The sequence below is a fragment of the Haliaeetus leucocephalus genome, unplaced genomic scaffold, assembly GCF_000737465.1.
Source record: "Haliaeetus leucocephalus isolate CR32 unplaced genomic scaffold, Haliaeetus_leucocephalus-4.0 Scaffold450, whole genome shotgun sequence".
NCBI classification, from domain to species: Eukaryota; Metazoa; Chordata; class Aves; order Accipitriformes; family Accipitridae; genus Haliaeetus; species Haliaeetus leucocephalus.
In genome coordinates this window covers 18467736-18483782 of record NW_010972886.1, presented here as the reverse complement: position 1 = coordinate 18483782, position 16047 = coordinate 18467736, and the positions used below count along the sequence as shown (strand labels likewise).

The 16047-nt window shown below is 48.0% G+C and overlaps 1 protein-coding gene across 1 annotated transcript; it reads right to left on the bottom strand.

Annotated features, from left to right (window-relative positions):
- Positions 1-20: 20 nt before the first annotated feature.
- Positions 21-14858, bottom strand: LOC104836346 (two pore calcium channel protein 1-like). The gene is made up of 19 exons (XM_010574885.1): positions 14776-14858; positions 14495-14577; positions 12380-12494; positions 11607-11735; positions 11232-11348; positions 10016-10134; positions 9734-9835; positions 8632-8758; positions 7394-7595; positions 6565-6709; positions 4680-4865; positions 4172-4236; positions 3814-3901; positions 3454-3523; positions 2668-2887; positions 2338-2428; positions 1902-2015; positions 1429-1547; positions 21-680 (listed from the first exon to the last, which is right to left on the bottom strand). Exons 1-19 carry the CDS (start codon positions 14794-14796, stop codon positions 535-537), a joined length of 2259 nt encoding a protein of 752 aa, XP_010573187.1. The 5' UTR covers positions 14797-14858; the 3' UTR covers positions 21-534.
- Positions 14859-16047: the final 1189 nt, after the last annotated feature.

Here is a 16047-nt window from a genome sequence, read left to right as displayed (position 1 = left end):
GCAGGTCCAGGCAGCGGTGTTCCCTGCGCCTTGGTCCTCGGCTTGGCTGGGATTACTTCCCCTGCAGGCAGCAGGGAAGGCGGCAGGCCGGAGGAGCCCAGCGCCCGGGGGCGCGCTGCAGCCCCCTCCCCTCATTAACGCTGGCAGAATCGGTCATTTTTTCCAGACTGCCCCGTTTAATGCACTAAAGAGCTGTTTAGTTCCGCTTACATTGGTCCATAGAGGCATATAAAAGCACTGTAATACAAGACGCCAGTTACAAGTAGTAGGTATTTCATAACATACTGACTATGGCACCCTTTCTGGGCTGGCACAGCCAGGTACGCCAACTCTCCCTCCGCCTTCCCGCGAGAGTACTTCCAGTTTCAACATTTATATGACACTTTACAACAGATAAAGCCATTTCAGGCATCAGCTGCCCTTTCCCCTGTGTAATCTGGCCCCCATGCTGAAGGCAGCCAGCCAGGGAATGGGTTCCAGACCCAGACAGGTGAGAATTAGCTCCTCCTCGCTGACTGCCATGGATTTCTCCCATTATGCAGTGTTCTCCAAAGTCAGATTACTGGGTACGGCAGCGGTAGGGGACAAGTTTAAGATCTCCTCAAATGAAGGGCCTTCGTCCTCAAGGGGTATCTCTGCCTCAAACATACGCTGGAGCAGAGCGTCAACCGTCCTGTACCCTGCAGGTGGCAAAAAAAAAAAAAAAAAGGCACTGTAAGCATCCACTCCTGTTCCTCAGCAGGAGTTAAGTAGTGGCCGCCTTAAGGCAGCTCCTACTCAAAGGCTGCTCCCCATGTTTTACGCTAAACAGGCAAGAAAACAAATGCCCCAAATGACATTTCCTGGTATTTTACCCCATATACTTTTAAGCACTGTGAGCGCTTGTAAAGGGTAAGACCATTATTTTAAGCACTTCTATTACCATGTGTCCTTCAATGGATTTGTGACCCCAATCAGCTGCCATGCCAAGAAGCATGAGCTTGGGGAACTGCTAAGGTACAGCAAGAAAGCCAGTAGAATTAAAAATAGCCATTAAGCTAGAGGAAAGGAGCATATAGTCACCCTGTGATCGAAGCCAGGAGGAATGCAAAGTGCATATAGGAAGGAGAAAAGATAATAGACTTCTTGGCAACAGCAGAACCTCAGCCACCAAGGCAGTGTCTTTGTAGACTGGCTAGTGAAGACAAGCATGCACAGAAGGGCCAAGGTAGAAGAGAGGAAAAGAAGTTGCTACAGAAGTAAAAAGAAACAGCAAACATTAGTGTGTCCACAGTTCTCTCAAAACCTCCACCTGAGTTTTAGCTGCTTTTATAGCCCAAAGGAAGCAGAAGTGCTTGAGAGCTTCCCCAGAGAGAGCTATGATCAGAGACAGTTCAGAGCCACAGCCTCTTAAACAAAAGACTGGGCACACTGAAGGGCTGCACTTACGTTTGGAGGCAATTTTAAACACCAGTCCTTTAGACTGTGGCTTTGTTCCACCTTCCCCCTCAAGATCATGCTCAGCACTCTCCATGTTATCAAGGAGCTGTTCATGCTGGAGCTCATCCCTGTACAAGAAGGACCAGAAGTTACCCCAGGGAGGGACATGTCCTACCCCAGGGCCCCACACGTACCCAGCAGCAATGGATTCTCTTGGTTTCCAGCATCTCTCCTGTCCTCTGGGCAACAGCCCTGGGCTGGAAGAGCTCAGCGAGACAGCTGCAAGGCCAATGCGAGTAGCCTTCTGCTAAGATCTAGACCATGCTTACATGGTCATGACAGGTTAGCAAGAACTTTGTGACAAGGAAAAGGAGTCTCAGCTCACACCTCAGGACAGAGAGTGGCATCTTCCTCCAGTCCCACAGCCCTCATCAGATGTGCCAAGCCAGCCGCATCTAGCACTACCCTTTTGGGGGGCTTACTCTTGAACTCCCATTCCCAGCTCCTGGATTTTCTGTTCAATGGCTGTTTCTACTTCACTCTTCTCTAGGGAGTACTCCACAAAGAAAGCTTCCAAAATGAATGACACAAAGATACTGAAAGAGATGATGAGCAGAATTACATAGCAGCATTTCCTTACTGGCTTCCCCCGCCCCGCTTTTGGGCATCAACAACTGTCTCAGTATTCCCAGGCTCATTCCCCAGCACTCCATCCCCTCCTCCACTGGAGATGGGGAGCTCCGAGTCAGAGCAGCACTCAGTGGAGACAAGAATAGATGAAGCCAGTTCCTCTATAATGCATGTCCTGCCTGTCTCGAAGAGTCACACTATGTGTGACCCTGAGACCATCAGCAGCAGCCTGGCAGGGGACAGAGCCCCTCTTCCCTCCAACGCAGAGGAGGGCAAACCAAAACTTACTTGACAATAATTATCACCATCACAATGTGGAAGGCAATGAAATACAGCTTTGCAGGCTGAACCGTCACGTTCGCAAATCCATTGGCAAAGAGTATCATGGGAGTTAAGGGCAAGGGTGCTAAAGGAGGAGAACATCTTGCTGCAGAATAGCACTAAGGGAGAAACCAGGTAATACTGCCCAGCAACGACCTTCTGAACAAAGCCCTCTGCAGGGACCATTTCTCTGTTGTCTGGCACTGTGTGCATGGGTGCGTGCAATACAAGGGGAAGAGCAGAGTCAGGGAAGAGCATGGATCACCTCTAGTCTGGACCTTCCACCACAAAGGATATCATGCCACTGATTGACTACAGTGAGTTCCATCAGGACGATGAAGGACGATGCAAAGTTGTTGAAGTTGTTCTTGCAGTATTTCCCACGGGCAAAGAGAGAGTCTTTGAGAGCTGGGTTTCCACATTCCAGGGCATGAGGAACATTCGAGCTTGCAGGGAAGAACTGGATTTTCCCATGGAATAACTCCATGCCAATAATAGCAAATACACAGTACACAACCTGGGAAGAGAAACCCCATTGCCTGCTTCTCCAGTGAGCAGCAAGCTCCATGGCAAGTTTAGAGTTCCAGCAGGTTTTGTGCAGTTTTTACAGACACGGCAAGCTGCTGAGGAGCAGCACAGAGTCCAAGAGACCCAAGCCACTCAAGAGCAACTACCAGGCAGGAATAATAGGCCAAGAACTACAGCCCAAATACAGGGAAATGAAGTATTCTCAAATCATAATAGAAGCTATTCTTAGGAAACTATTTGAGAAACAGGTTTCTCATTCAGCTTCTTGCCCAAACCATAGTTTGATTCCTTACAGTGTGAAACCCAGACTGCACAGAACATCCTCACTGCCACATAGAGCAAGTAAGGATGTCCTGACCTGGCAGCTAGCAGGAACCCAATCCTTTTGCACACGTTTACATGTGCAATAACCAGAATCAAATGGACACTTACAGTTTCAAAGGTCTGCCATCCAGAGATTTGCATTTATCCTCTTGGAAACAGCATGAGCATGAGACTTAAGACACATTCCTGTAAAACTGGAGTGCTTTGAGCTAAGATACCAGGATTTCTTACCAGAGTCAGCCCACCAAATGTCAACATTGTCGGTACGATGTTTATCAGTGTGTTCATGATGACCCGGAACCTACAGCAAATGATTCATGACAACACTTGCTGTGGGGAGGGTCTTTTAAAGCCCATGCTTGCTTATTGTCACATCCCATCCAGCATGTGCTCCCCACATATTCTTATTTATAAGTAAGTCTCTAGGGAGGCTGCAGCAACTGGGCTCACCCCAGGCACATTGGGATGCTTTGCTGAGCGGCCATGGTCAGTCCAAACCAGCCAGGCAGAACAACTCAAGGCACTGTCTCAGCCAGCCTCTGACACAGCCTGCCCCCAAAAAGCATATCCCTATCCCATTCTCTTCATTACCTTTGAATGCTGTCAACAATCCTTATTAGCCTGAGGACCCTTAAGATGAAGACAATGTCCAGGATCTGTTGGCTGTTGTACTTCGTGGCTGAGAAAGTAAAAAAGATTTTTTTGGTTACAAAAAATAAGCAGGGAAGCATAGAGGTAAAGCATGTTCTTACATTTGTTACGATTATGTCCTTGTTAAACACTATTTGTAACAGGTAGCTATAAAAATAAAGACTAGGTTAGTTCTTAGGAACCCTATAGGAAATTCGTTGTCTTGTTAAAAAGCCTCCCAAGCCCAAGGTGATGGCAAAAGATGACTCAAGACCACCAAGTTTCCCAGATGCATGCAGACTGCTTAAGCTGCACTTACTCGATTTCAGGGTGGTATTGAGTACTGTTGCAGTCAAGGCAGCAAAGATGATGAGGGTATCAAACCTAGCACGAGGGAAGGCAGTGCTGTTAGATTTGTGGTGACAGAGAATGGGCACTTAAGCTGCCACACAACATAGAAAAGTAGTGTTCCCTCTTCCTCACATCTGTGCCAGACAGCCCCGCATCATCTCAAACTCTTTGCAGGGTGGGAAGATGGAAAAGCTTTGTTTAGCAAAATGCTTTCCCCTGCCCAGCCATTATCTTCACACACTGCAGAGTGACTTTTGACTGAGACAGAGCAGGGCAGAGAATAGTAGTCCCTGTCAGAGCCAGGTTAGGCCAGGAAATAGCACAACGTCCTCTGATGCACACAATCATTTTAATTACACCCTGGCACAGGAGTTAAGCAGCCCATCTCTCCAAGAGACTTTCAGTTATGAGGAGCTGAACACAAAGATCTCATCATACTTCACACCACCTTTAACACAAACATTCATCCCACTCACCAGTTCCAGAACTGATTTTTGCCAAAGAACACCCTTGGTTCGTAAGTGTACACTTTCAAGAGTATCTCAATTATATACAAAGCAAGGAAGACCCACTCCGCATAAGAAATATAAGGTGTTTCCTCATCCAGAGCAATGAAGATTGCATTTATTAGAATGACCACATCGTAAGTCCAAACAAATCCCCTGCAGAAAGAAAAAAAAGAGAAATCAGTTTGCCAGTCCCCAAAAGGTAAAAGTTACAGTGTTATTTCAGGAGTTCTTCGCCTCCTCTCTCAAACATTGCCATTTAGGAAGCTACCTTTACCCATCAGTTCTCCCCAAACCCAAGAGTTTGGAAAAGTTACTGCAGAGTTTAGCTTTTCCCCTGAAGTCCAACACAAAGCAGAGCACAAGCCTTCAAGGTACACCACTGCCAACACTCTCAGTGTTAAACAAACTCTTAGAGACTGACTGCAACTGAGTTTCCAACAAGTCAAGCAGTATTTCTCAAGCAGAAAGACCAGATGAGTGAAACAGAAGACTATACAGGATTGGGAGGGGTGGCTGGTACACCAGATGGGTGTGCTGGAGCCAGAGGGACCTGGACAAGCTGAGAAAGTGGGCAGAGAAGAATCTCGCTATGTTCAAAGGGAAATGAAGAGTCCTGCTCCCAGGGAGGAATAACCTCAGGCACCACTGCAGGCTGGGGGTCAACTATCTGAAAAGCAGCACTGCAGACAATCGCGGGTGAGTGGAGTGTCTTGGTTGAACGTGAGCCAGCAATGCACCCTGGTGGCAAAGGCGGCCAAGAACATCCTGGGCTACATCAGAAAGTGTTGCGAAGAGGTCGAGAGAAGTGATTTTTCCCATCTACTCAGTGTGGTGAGGCCACATTTGGAGTGCTGTGTTGACAGCTAGGCTCCCCAGTACAAAAGAGACGTGAACATACTAGAGCAAGAGCAGCAAAGGGTCACAAAAATGATTAAAGGATAGGATAGTCTGACACATTGCATGTTGAGAGAGCTAGGATTGTTCAGCCTGAAGGAGAGAAGGGTCAGGAGGAACTCAGTATGTACAAATACCTGGTGGAAAAGTGTAGAGAAGATGGAGCCAGACTCTTCTGAGTGGGATCCAGTGAAAGCACAAGAGGCAAGGGGCACAAGTTGAAATACAGGATTTTCCATTTAAACAAAAAAGCTTTTTTTGGTTTTTTTTGGGTTTGGTTTTTTTTTTGGGGGGTTTTTTTTTTTTTTTTTTTTTTTTAGCTGAGGGTGGTCAAACACTGGAACAGGTTGCAGAGAGGTTATGGAGTCTCCATCCTTGGAGATACTCAAAACCCAACTAGACATAACCCTGAGTACCCTACTCTAGCTGACCCTGCTTTGAACGAGGCAGTTACACTAGACCATCTCTAGATGTTCCTTCTGATCTCAGTGATTTTGCAATGCTGGGAAGACTCAGGTGTGAAACAGAGCACTAGTAGCTTATAGTACCAACTTGGTAAGAGCTGATGAAGCAGCACAATGCAGCTTTGCAGCAGAGACTGCTGAAGTAAGATCACCTTTAAGTGAAGCATTTAGTCTGGTCCTTCAAGGCAGGCCATAATGCACTTCTTGCTTTCAGTAAAAGTTATTTACACTTGGCACCCATAGAAGATCTGAACAAGTGGGACTGGAAGAGGTATGGACTCACCAATAGCCAAGTCTACTTTCTCTGCACCACTGAAAGAAGGCTAAGAGCAGAGCTGGTCCACAGAACACTTTCAAAAGTGGAACCCCCAATGTTTGCCTAAATGCAGTTTGCACTTCCCAGCATGACACCCAGATGAGCATTTGCTTGCAACACCACTGCTCTGCAGCCCATTGAACATTAAGAGCTGCTTGTTCCACCAGTAGAGGCTTACCTGTGCCTAACCATGCTGCGCAGGAACCGACTCACTGCTGACTTGTATACACGAGGCATCCATTGACCCAGCGGATGGCTGCGTATTTTCAGGGTAATCACCTGGATGTTGAGGAGATCTGCCAGTTGTACAAAGGACTTCTTGTCTGCAGTTGGGGAGAGCACTACACATCAGTCTGCCATCATTAAAAAAGACAGCGTCTGGCAAATGCAAACCTATATGCACACAAGTTGCAGCAGTCTGGACTCAGTATCTGTTCACTGCAGCAGACAAAGCACATGCCCAAAGTGGTATCCACCACAAAACAGGCTGAACTCAGTACTCAAGCAGCTCCTCTTGCCCCATTCCTGGGGGACTGGCTCAAACCATAGGCCAACAACCAACACAAACCTTTAATGATCAGGATGGGCACGATCTAGCATGAGAAGACTGACCCATCTCTCCCGATATCCTGTCTCCAGCAGGAGCAGAGCGAGAGGCTCCAGAGGACTGTGTGGGAAGCCACATTGCTTGGAGGAATCTGATAACAAGGGAGGCTTTCCTTTTCCTGTGCTGAGAACAGGAGGTCCCATTCTCCATGGCGAGCTTGGCCTGGTGTCAAATGGCCATGAAGAGCTGCCCACAGCGTACATGACACGGGCTACAGCACAGGCAGAAAGAACAACCTTTCAGGACTTAAGCAATCTGGAGGGAAGCAGGAAGAGGGGCCTGGAGTCCCTCTGGGTCCATCACAGACCACAAGTCCCAATGCCAAAACCCTTGAAGCATGAGGCTCCTGACCCTGGGCTCCTCCCCAATCCCTTGGGCATAGCGGTGCCCCACTGCTCACCTATGAAACCCTTCTGCTCATTATCCGAGATGCACAGCAGCAGCTCTCGGTGGGAGTTGCTGATATCAGGAGCCACCAGCTTGACAAGCTGCTTCCAGCGGGCTTCTCTAACCACAAACTGTGCTCCTTCCTCTTCCTTCAGGAGGTTGAAAGCCTCTATCATCTTGCGGTGCTTCATGTAAGCAAGTTTACGGATCTCATTCTAGAGAGAGTATTGTGATTCAGGCAGCTTCAGTCACCCTTCCCCCTCCTTTTTTTAAGAAAAAAAAAAATCTTATTTTCACAGCACAGAGATGCAAGAAGAGACTCAGAGGAAAACACCTGGAGTGGTATTAGACACAAAGTACAGCACAGTCAGTGGGGGTGACGAGAAACGCCATTTAACAGGCAACCAGGGGCCCTCTGCACAGCACTGTGGAAGGATCAATAGATTGCTTGCTGTTGGGAGATACATTGAAAAACCGGAAGAAAAGACAAAGGATAGTGTCTAGCAGGAAGGAGATGACAAAGACCACAGGATCTGCATGCTCACAGGTCACAGAAGCAAAGAGGGTGTGTCCACACACACTTCCCATCCATAAGTGAATACTGCTGAGATCAGGGGCAGAGATCCTCTTCTGCACACAGTTACGAGCAGGCTAAAGAACCTTACACCCTTGGGAGACCAGCCTCTGGGAAGACCTAGCAGGCTGCTTACTGAGAAAGAACCAATCCCCTCATGGGAGCACCCAGGAATTTCCAGCTCTCACCCTTTGATCACAAGTACCAAACTGCACCTACTCAGTTTGGATAGAAGCAGCAAGAGTTCCAATTTACTTAGACCTCCCTTTACATTTTCTTTGCTTTAAGAGCACACACAGTGGTAGAAGAAGTGTGCCCGCGCTCATAGCCAACTGAAAACAGTCTCCTGCATACAGACAGCATTTCTGAGCTAGGACTAAGCCTCTAACAACCCTAACGCAGAGACATGTGCTTCCTATCTGTTGCAACTTCTTGGGTCCACAGCACCACAGAAAATTTTTGTTAAATGCTAAAAGCAGAACTCACAGCAATCCCCATGATACAAAAGGTGGGCCTGTCTTGTTATTTGTAGAGCATCAGCAAAGGTAAGAAGCTGTATGCCCTTCTCCACACTTTCCAGAAGCAGAACCTTTCCAAGGGAAAGCCAGGTATTTCCTTACAAGGCTATATAGAACAGCAGGCAGTCACCAATCACAATTCACCCCTCCAAACATTACCTTCAGGTGTTTTTTGTAGTTGTTGTACACTACAGCCAGGAAGAGAGACATGAAGATATAAGTGTTGACAATGACAAAGGCGATGAAGAACAGGGCATACCATGAACTGAAGTCAAATGCCGGCATCCTAGAGGAGGGGAGAGAGATTGCTACTTGCTGGACAGACAAACAGGGAAATAAAATAAACCACAAGAAAACAGTATTTCAGATAGATTTCTAAGTACTGTTTTGGACAGCCAGATCAAACTTGCCAGATAATACCCAAGCTAAAAACTATGCATTAATTCAGTTAGAGAACAGTTTTCTTCCACTAGGTTTTAATCCTAGTTTATCGGGCCCTGACTGAAGGGATGCAAAGGAGAAAGCACAGAGTTTAAGCTTCTGTCAGCATGGCTAAGTGTAAGTGCAGAGTCTTGAGGCGATGTCTCAGTCATAAGCTGGTTATTGGCTTCACAGACCCTAACTGCACTCAGACCTCCTCTTCCACTTACTCTAGGAGGACTAGCGGCATTTCTCAGTCCAAATGCCCAGGGTCCCTGTAACATCACAGTTCTAGTCAGAGTTCACACAAATGAGTGTGCCATTCCTCCCTGTCCCCCTCTTTGATGGCACCTTTGCAGCACAAACCAAAATGGGAACCCAGTTAGAACAAATAAGGATGGAAAGACCAACCTTTGCATAAGTTTAAACACAGCTGTGCAAATCAAAAAAAGTCTGCATAGAAAGCCCTGCAAATATTACAAGAGAAAAAGACATCTGATTACCAGACCACAACCTTCTTTTTCAGGAAAGGGTTTTAATCAGAGAGTGTGTGTGTTTGTCCTCTGGTTTAAGCCTTTATCAGCTACTGTGTCATTTGGAAAGCAGTATTTTTAATGCATCATTTCTAAAAGTCTTCCTAGACTCTGATTCTGGTTCAGAGCCATTTATAAAACAGATGGCTGAGAATTCATGAAACCCCTGCAGGCTGGAAAAGCAAAAGCCCTGTTGCTGCTCTGAAATACCTTGTACAAAACACAGTATTGTTCTAACCAGAGATCCTGCCACTAGGAGCAGGATACCAGCATTCACAACAGAAAGACTGCAAGCTCAGCATACATACATGACATCTGGGCTGTTTGCTGTCGTCACCAGCACATAGAGGTCAAACACAATTTCTAGGTAGTTTTTGAAATACGGCAAGCCTTCTGCTGTCTGGAGATTCCTAGGAGGAAAAGGACAGTCTGAAGTTAAGCACAGAGATGACATGTTCCACCACAGGAACTGCATGTATGAGCAGTGCTTGTATTCACTAGCAATCATTTGGAGTTGCCAGATTCCCTTCTGCCCCGAAGTATCACACACATTCCTCCCACCCAGCTCTGAGCAAAAGCAGTATTCACACCTCTCACCAAACAGCTTCAAGGCCATGAGGGAGAACATGAGAAGGCTAAACATGAAGAGCAAGAAGACGTAGGTGATCTCTGGCAGCGTGTTGCGGATGCTGCGGAAGGCTCTCCGAATCTGCCAGGGAGAAGGAAAGAAGCCTTTAAAGGCAAGGTGGTACCCATTTTTCCCCTCACCATCCCACCTGGATCAAATGTCTACACAGGGACAGGTAAGCAGAGTGGGGTACAGGTACTCTTCTGTCGCTTGGCAGGAGAGATTCTGACCCAGATGGGCCAGCTCTGTTCTGCTAAAACCTGTGCAGGAGTACCAGACCTTTCCTCCTCATTTCCTAGAAGAGATGCTGGAAGGAGAGACTCTATCTGCTAGCCAAGGGACAGAAAGTCCTGTGGCATGGCTGGGATGCTCTTGCTGCAGGGGACTGGTCAGGGACAGAAGCCCGTCACTCCAGGCCACAAAACACATGCTCTGAGCCTGAGAGTTCAACTGCCCCCTCCCCCAGGCCTCCACACCACCGTAGTTTATTAATATGCAAGTCAGGACCAGAACGGTCTTGGGCAGCAGGGCAAAGATCTTCCTGTGACAAGAGGAATCAGAGTCCAAAGCACCCATCTGGACTACAAGTTCAGTTTCTGAGAACAGCATGACACTTGTGCTTGTTTGCCTAGGAGGCTTCCAGAAATAAGTAACCTGGCCCCTGACCCAGGGAGAAACAGTCTTCTCGTCTGCAGTGCTGCTCATGTTCACGCCTCCCAAGGACAGTATCTAACTCTGCTTGCAAACAGAGGCTGCTCCTCCACACAGGATGGACTAAGCACAGCTCATGGACTGACCTTACAAGAAATATTCCTCCTCCATGCAGCCTTACACTTTGTTAAGCATGATCTTCCCCAAATCATCACAGTACCGTGTTTGGTGAGAAGCTCTAGTTCCAGACCCAAGCATGCCCAGGGCTCTGGACAGCAATAACATGGCCCATGGGTACAGGGCAAAGCCTTTTGGTACTTTGCACAGAGCCCAAGCAGCACCAGTGAGAATGCACCCTTTTCTCCATCTCAAATTCTTGCTTCAGGCCACCTCCGAGAGAAACCTTCACTCGCAGGAACCTAAGTTCTGCTATTTCTGCATTAAATCCCCTGGGTCTCAGAAAGCAGCAGACTGTCCAAACATATGACCCTGCACCAGGGATACACCCCACCAGACCTCTTCCTTACCTGGCGACTCTCTGCAAAGTTGATCAGGAAGATGGGCCTCACAATTCTTGACCATCGAATGCTCCTCATGTTGTACATCCTGAGGACCCCATATATGGCCAGGTCGGTTAGAGATAACTGTAGAAGAAAGAAGGAAAATTCCCAGAAGCAATGTTGGAAATATGTCTAGATGGTGAAGACAATAGGGTTAGCTGATACAAGACAGACGCACACACAACAGGTTTGTGAGAACAGGCCTGAGTGTTGGTTGATTCGGCTATGGCTCTTGTAGAGCCCTTGTACCTCAGTGCTATGTTACCAGGAAAGCAAGAGGAGGAAAAAGCCACCTCCATATTGGGCAATTCAACCTTGGAGGCTCCCCTAGGCGTAACTCACCAGGATTGCAACCATGATGCAGATGTTCTTGGTATCCTTCCAGAATACGTTGCGAAGGGTGACTTTTGCAAAATGTGTCAGTCGGCCGAAGAACACCAGAAGGCACAACACTTCGATCAGAGAAGTGACCTGCAGAGAGAGAAGGGGCCCAAGTCAGGACATCCAAGAGCAGCTTTAGTCCTCTTTGCACAGATGAGGATGTGCAGGCTGGGGTACAGGCTAAGTGTAAACAGGCAGAGTCAGTATAAAAGTTTTTCCAGTGGCTTTTGCTGTTGGCTATTTTACAGGCTCACATATCTGGCACTGAGCAATAGTTTCAGGCTTCCTTTTGTGAAATTCCTGCCACAGGTACATTAAAGCCAGTAAACTTGTATTTGCTTAGGATTCCAGGAGCACATTCAAGGAGTGCAGAACAAATAAAGGCTACAGAAAAGTCAGTCCCAAGGGCAACACTACACTTCTGCTTTCAGACATGAAGACTGGACTTGGGTCACATAGAAGGCTGGAATTTTTCTCCGAGATGCAGAAAAGCAACATGACTTTGTCTCTAGTCACACCAGCCATTGCTGATGGCCACAATGGCTCCCATAGTCCCTGTCTAGCTCCCATGCCCTTTTTCATCCCTGTTTCAGTAGATCAAAAATATCAACAGAAATACCAGCATCAATTGTATCTCGAGGCCTTTGACAACTAGTTTCAAGCAAGGAACCCTTGCTTGCTCTACCGAGCAACACAATACTGGCTGCGTTGCTGCTTCTACACTGAAAACTTACCAGGAAGGGAAGTGGATACACAGCAGGTTCTTCAAACACCGCAAGGGAAAGGTTGAGAAAGATGAAGAAGTAGGTGACTGTTCGCATAATCCAGTGATTATAGAGATAATAAAGTCTGTAGAAAGAAGGCAGTGGCACCATAAATAAAGGCTTCAGTGCACATACCTATGGGCTCACCAAATGCACTTTGGCAGAACAGCACATGCTGTCCCAAACAGTCATGGAGGGAGAAGGGCAACAGCAGCACAATTTTTGCCAGCCAGGGATTTGGCAATTTGTTTCCTGGCCCTTTCTTATAGTCTCATAGCTGATAGACACTATACTCCTTTTCAGGGAGCAAAAAACCCAGGAAGATGGAACACAGGCATTCTTCAGTTCAGTTTAAGACCGCAACATACAGATTTGGTAAAGCTGCTTCCTTTTTGTAATTACCTTGTTCCTTAATTCAAGTGCAAACTTATGCTAAGCTCAGGTATCCACATGACACACAAACTAAGTCTGATCAGTTATCTAACATCCTTTCTTTGCAGGTTAAAAAGCAAAGAGATAAGAAGAGCCACCGGAGAGAAGTATGGAGTCGCACAGTAAACTTTTTTTTGTGTAGTTTTTTTTGGGTTGGTTTTTGTTGTTTTTGTTTTTGTTTTTTTTTTTAAATACACAACTCAAGCAGTATTCTATCCCCTATGGCAGCAAAACCTCCAGTGAATGCTGGCAATAACCATGAACACATCCAGCTCTAAGCCTCTCACAGGAGGTTTCACACAATGGCATGCAGCAGTGGCTCCTTTGGGGAGATGCAGAGTAGATCTATAGAGCACATAGTTTCTCTGCCAATAAAAAAAGCTGCCAACATTGCCAAACAGTTATCTCATCTGCCCAATAACCACCTGCATAAAGGCTACAGGGCAGATAATTATACAGATTACATGATATTATGCCCTTAATAACATCATCAAGACACAACCATGTAAAACCTGATCATTTATTTCTACTATTTATACTAAGCATACTTGGGCAGGATAAACTATATGCCTGCAGTCTGTTTTTCCAAAGCCAACAGACATTACAGCTACACAACGGCATACATCTGCTCAAATCCTTTGTAACAAACATACTTAACCATACTTGTGCCTCCAAGACACCCAAAAAACTTTATTAGCTAAGACATGAGAATTAAATAAAAGGGAAGGGTTTTGCAGGGAAGGCTACAGGAGTCATTAGTGCTCACACACTGCTTTGCTAGCAGCCTGTTTATCACCTTTCCTGCTACACTAGCCATTTCTCTTAGGTTTCACACATGGAAACAGTTTGCCTAAAGCAGTCCAAGCCTGAAGGAAAAGTCATCTCTCTGACTGAAGCTGCTCAGCCTCTTACCAGCAACTAAAAGAGAAGAGAGTCAGCACTGCAGGCAAAACATTCTTGACTTCGGGGAATTTCACTTAACTTATTGCCAATTAACATAAGCTTTTAATGACTCCTGCCCCTAGCAGCCACCACCCTTTCTGAAGTACACCTAAGCAGAGGTGCCACAGGCTCCTTTGATTAGCTGAAGTTTTGGTGTGCAGTGGGTTGGTGCCACCTGTGACCAACCCAACCAGTAACAACTGCGACCACCGGGCACAGGGCTGTTCTACTACACAGGCCAACCATGCAGCCCCCTGTCACCGAAACCCTGCTGCTTACACCCAGCACGGCCACACTCCACACTCCAGCACCCCTTCCACACAGGTGAGGGCTGATCACACTTCCCAAATTTTTCATCCCTACAGAGTGCTTGCAGCTTCAGTCTTGAAAGATTTTTTTTTTTTTTTTTTACACTCTGGTTTTGTTTCCTTTCCCATCCTCAACATACAGATACACTGAGCCCCATTTGACATACAGATTTCAGCTTAAATCCAGTTCTTTGCATCCCACCCACCCAACCTTCTCAGCATTCAGCTGGTGAACTCGAGGCCCCCAGCCTTTTTTGGCTCTTGCTCTTTGGACACAATTGCAGTTAGCTCTCCCTATCCCAGCTTAAGCGCCCCACAGCACCGCACGCCGCCTGCGAGACTAGTGCAGAGCCCCGCAGAAGTGCGATGGTGTGGGTGTTTGTGGGGACGTGGACCTCCTTACCTGACAGCCTCCGGAGAGGTCCTAAAAGGAATATTTCTGTTGTACTGCGCATCAGAGACGAAGGCTGCTGCCAGCAGGAGGTCCTGGGGAAAGAGAGAAAACACAGACAGCCGGTCAGTGGGTGTGGGAGCAGACACTCACTCACAGGAGCTCCCTTTCACCCCGAGAAGCGGTACAAGGGACGCCGCAGCTTCGCACACCCGCCTCCCTCGATCTGCTAGCGAGGACCCATCACCGTCCCAGCCCGGGGGACGGGACCCCCCCCGGACGGCTCTCGCTACCTGCGAAGCCCCCTCCGCCATGGCGCGGACAGACAGACGCTACGCCTCCCCGGTCCCGCCGCCTTTAACGGGGCCCGCCCCCGCTCCGGCGGAAGCGGGAGGCGGTGCCGAAGCTGGAGCCGGTTAACGGGGAATGGGGTTGGAGGTGCTGCGGCCCCGGGCCGTGCGCTGGGCGCTGCTGGCCGCCTTCGCGGCCGGGGTGCTGGTGGGCTGGCAGGCGGGCCGTGCCCGCCGCCGGTTCCTCCGCTGGCGCCAGCGCCGCCCGCAGCGCCGTCTCGCCGCCGCCCAGGAGCAGCTGGAGGCGGCTTGAGGCGAGGAGAGAGGTCCTCGGTGCGTCCCCGGAGCCGCTCTGCCTCCTTCCCTGCCCTCGCAGCGGGTTTGGGAGGTCAACACGACCCTCCGGTTGTCTCCTCCAGCAGCCTTGGCCTCGGTGGACGTTGGGTGAGCAGAAACGGATTCGCCCCCTGCGCCGCTGTCGGAGCCGGTTTGGAAAAGGGCTGGTGAAAAACGGCGTCCGTGGAATACCAGGGCCTCTCCTCTGTCCTTCAGAAGACGAGATTCCCAAACTGCGTCAGGCTAACCTAACAAAACACTGGGGATACAGGAACGACGACACCAGATGTATTTCCGTATTTCAAAGGGTTGTCTGTGTTTGTCTTGCTTTCAGTCCGCTGCTGAGGTACGCTGCTCTGCCCTTGCCGAGAAGCGCTGCTGATACATTAAACTAGCAAAAATCACGACGCGATGTTCCTAGATGTGTTTATTTCTCTGTGAAGGTGAAAACGTACCTTATGGGCGCTTGTAATGAGTGACGAATCTCATTATGAAAGTACACACGTGAAAAAAACCTGTGGGGACAACTAAGTGGTGAAATAGCTGCATGCGTTGGGAGGGTGAATGAGCAAATTAAATGGAGGATGCTTGTGCTTTGGACTCTGAATTTCTTCCCGCGCTGTGGACAAGGAATTGTGGAGATGGTTGTAGCGCATTCCTTCTTTCTCTCCCATGGCTAGCAAATTCCAGAGAAGTATTTCCTCGAGACTGAGAGAAGGGGGTGCTCCTGCTTTGCGCCAGAGGATTTACTGCATGCTGTGCAGGCTGCTGGCTTTCAACTGTATTACTGAACTGTGAAAACTTATAAAAGTCTTTTGGGGAAAAAAAACCCTGCTGCCCAGCCCCCCCTTATGATCATGAAATGCTGATTTCTAGCCAAATAAGTAGTCCTGTGGCTTTTTGGTAGAACCAGGTTTCAGACCTTTGGAAGTTCCTTCA

Bases quoted from the DNA above. Each gene is read 5' to 3' on its own strand.
- LOC104836346 (XM_010574885.1), bottom strand. From the start codon at position 14,796: ATGGCGGAGGGGGCTTCGCAG. The intron at 11,349-11,606 runs GTGAGTTACGCC...TTTCTTCTACAG, and splicing joins GCATCATGGTTGCAATCCTG to TTATCTCTAACCGACCTGGC. The intron at 1,548-1,901 runs GTAAGCCCCCCA...CTTCTTGTACAG, and splicing joins CTGGGAATGGGAGTTCAAGA to GGATGAGCTCCAGCATGAAC.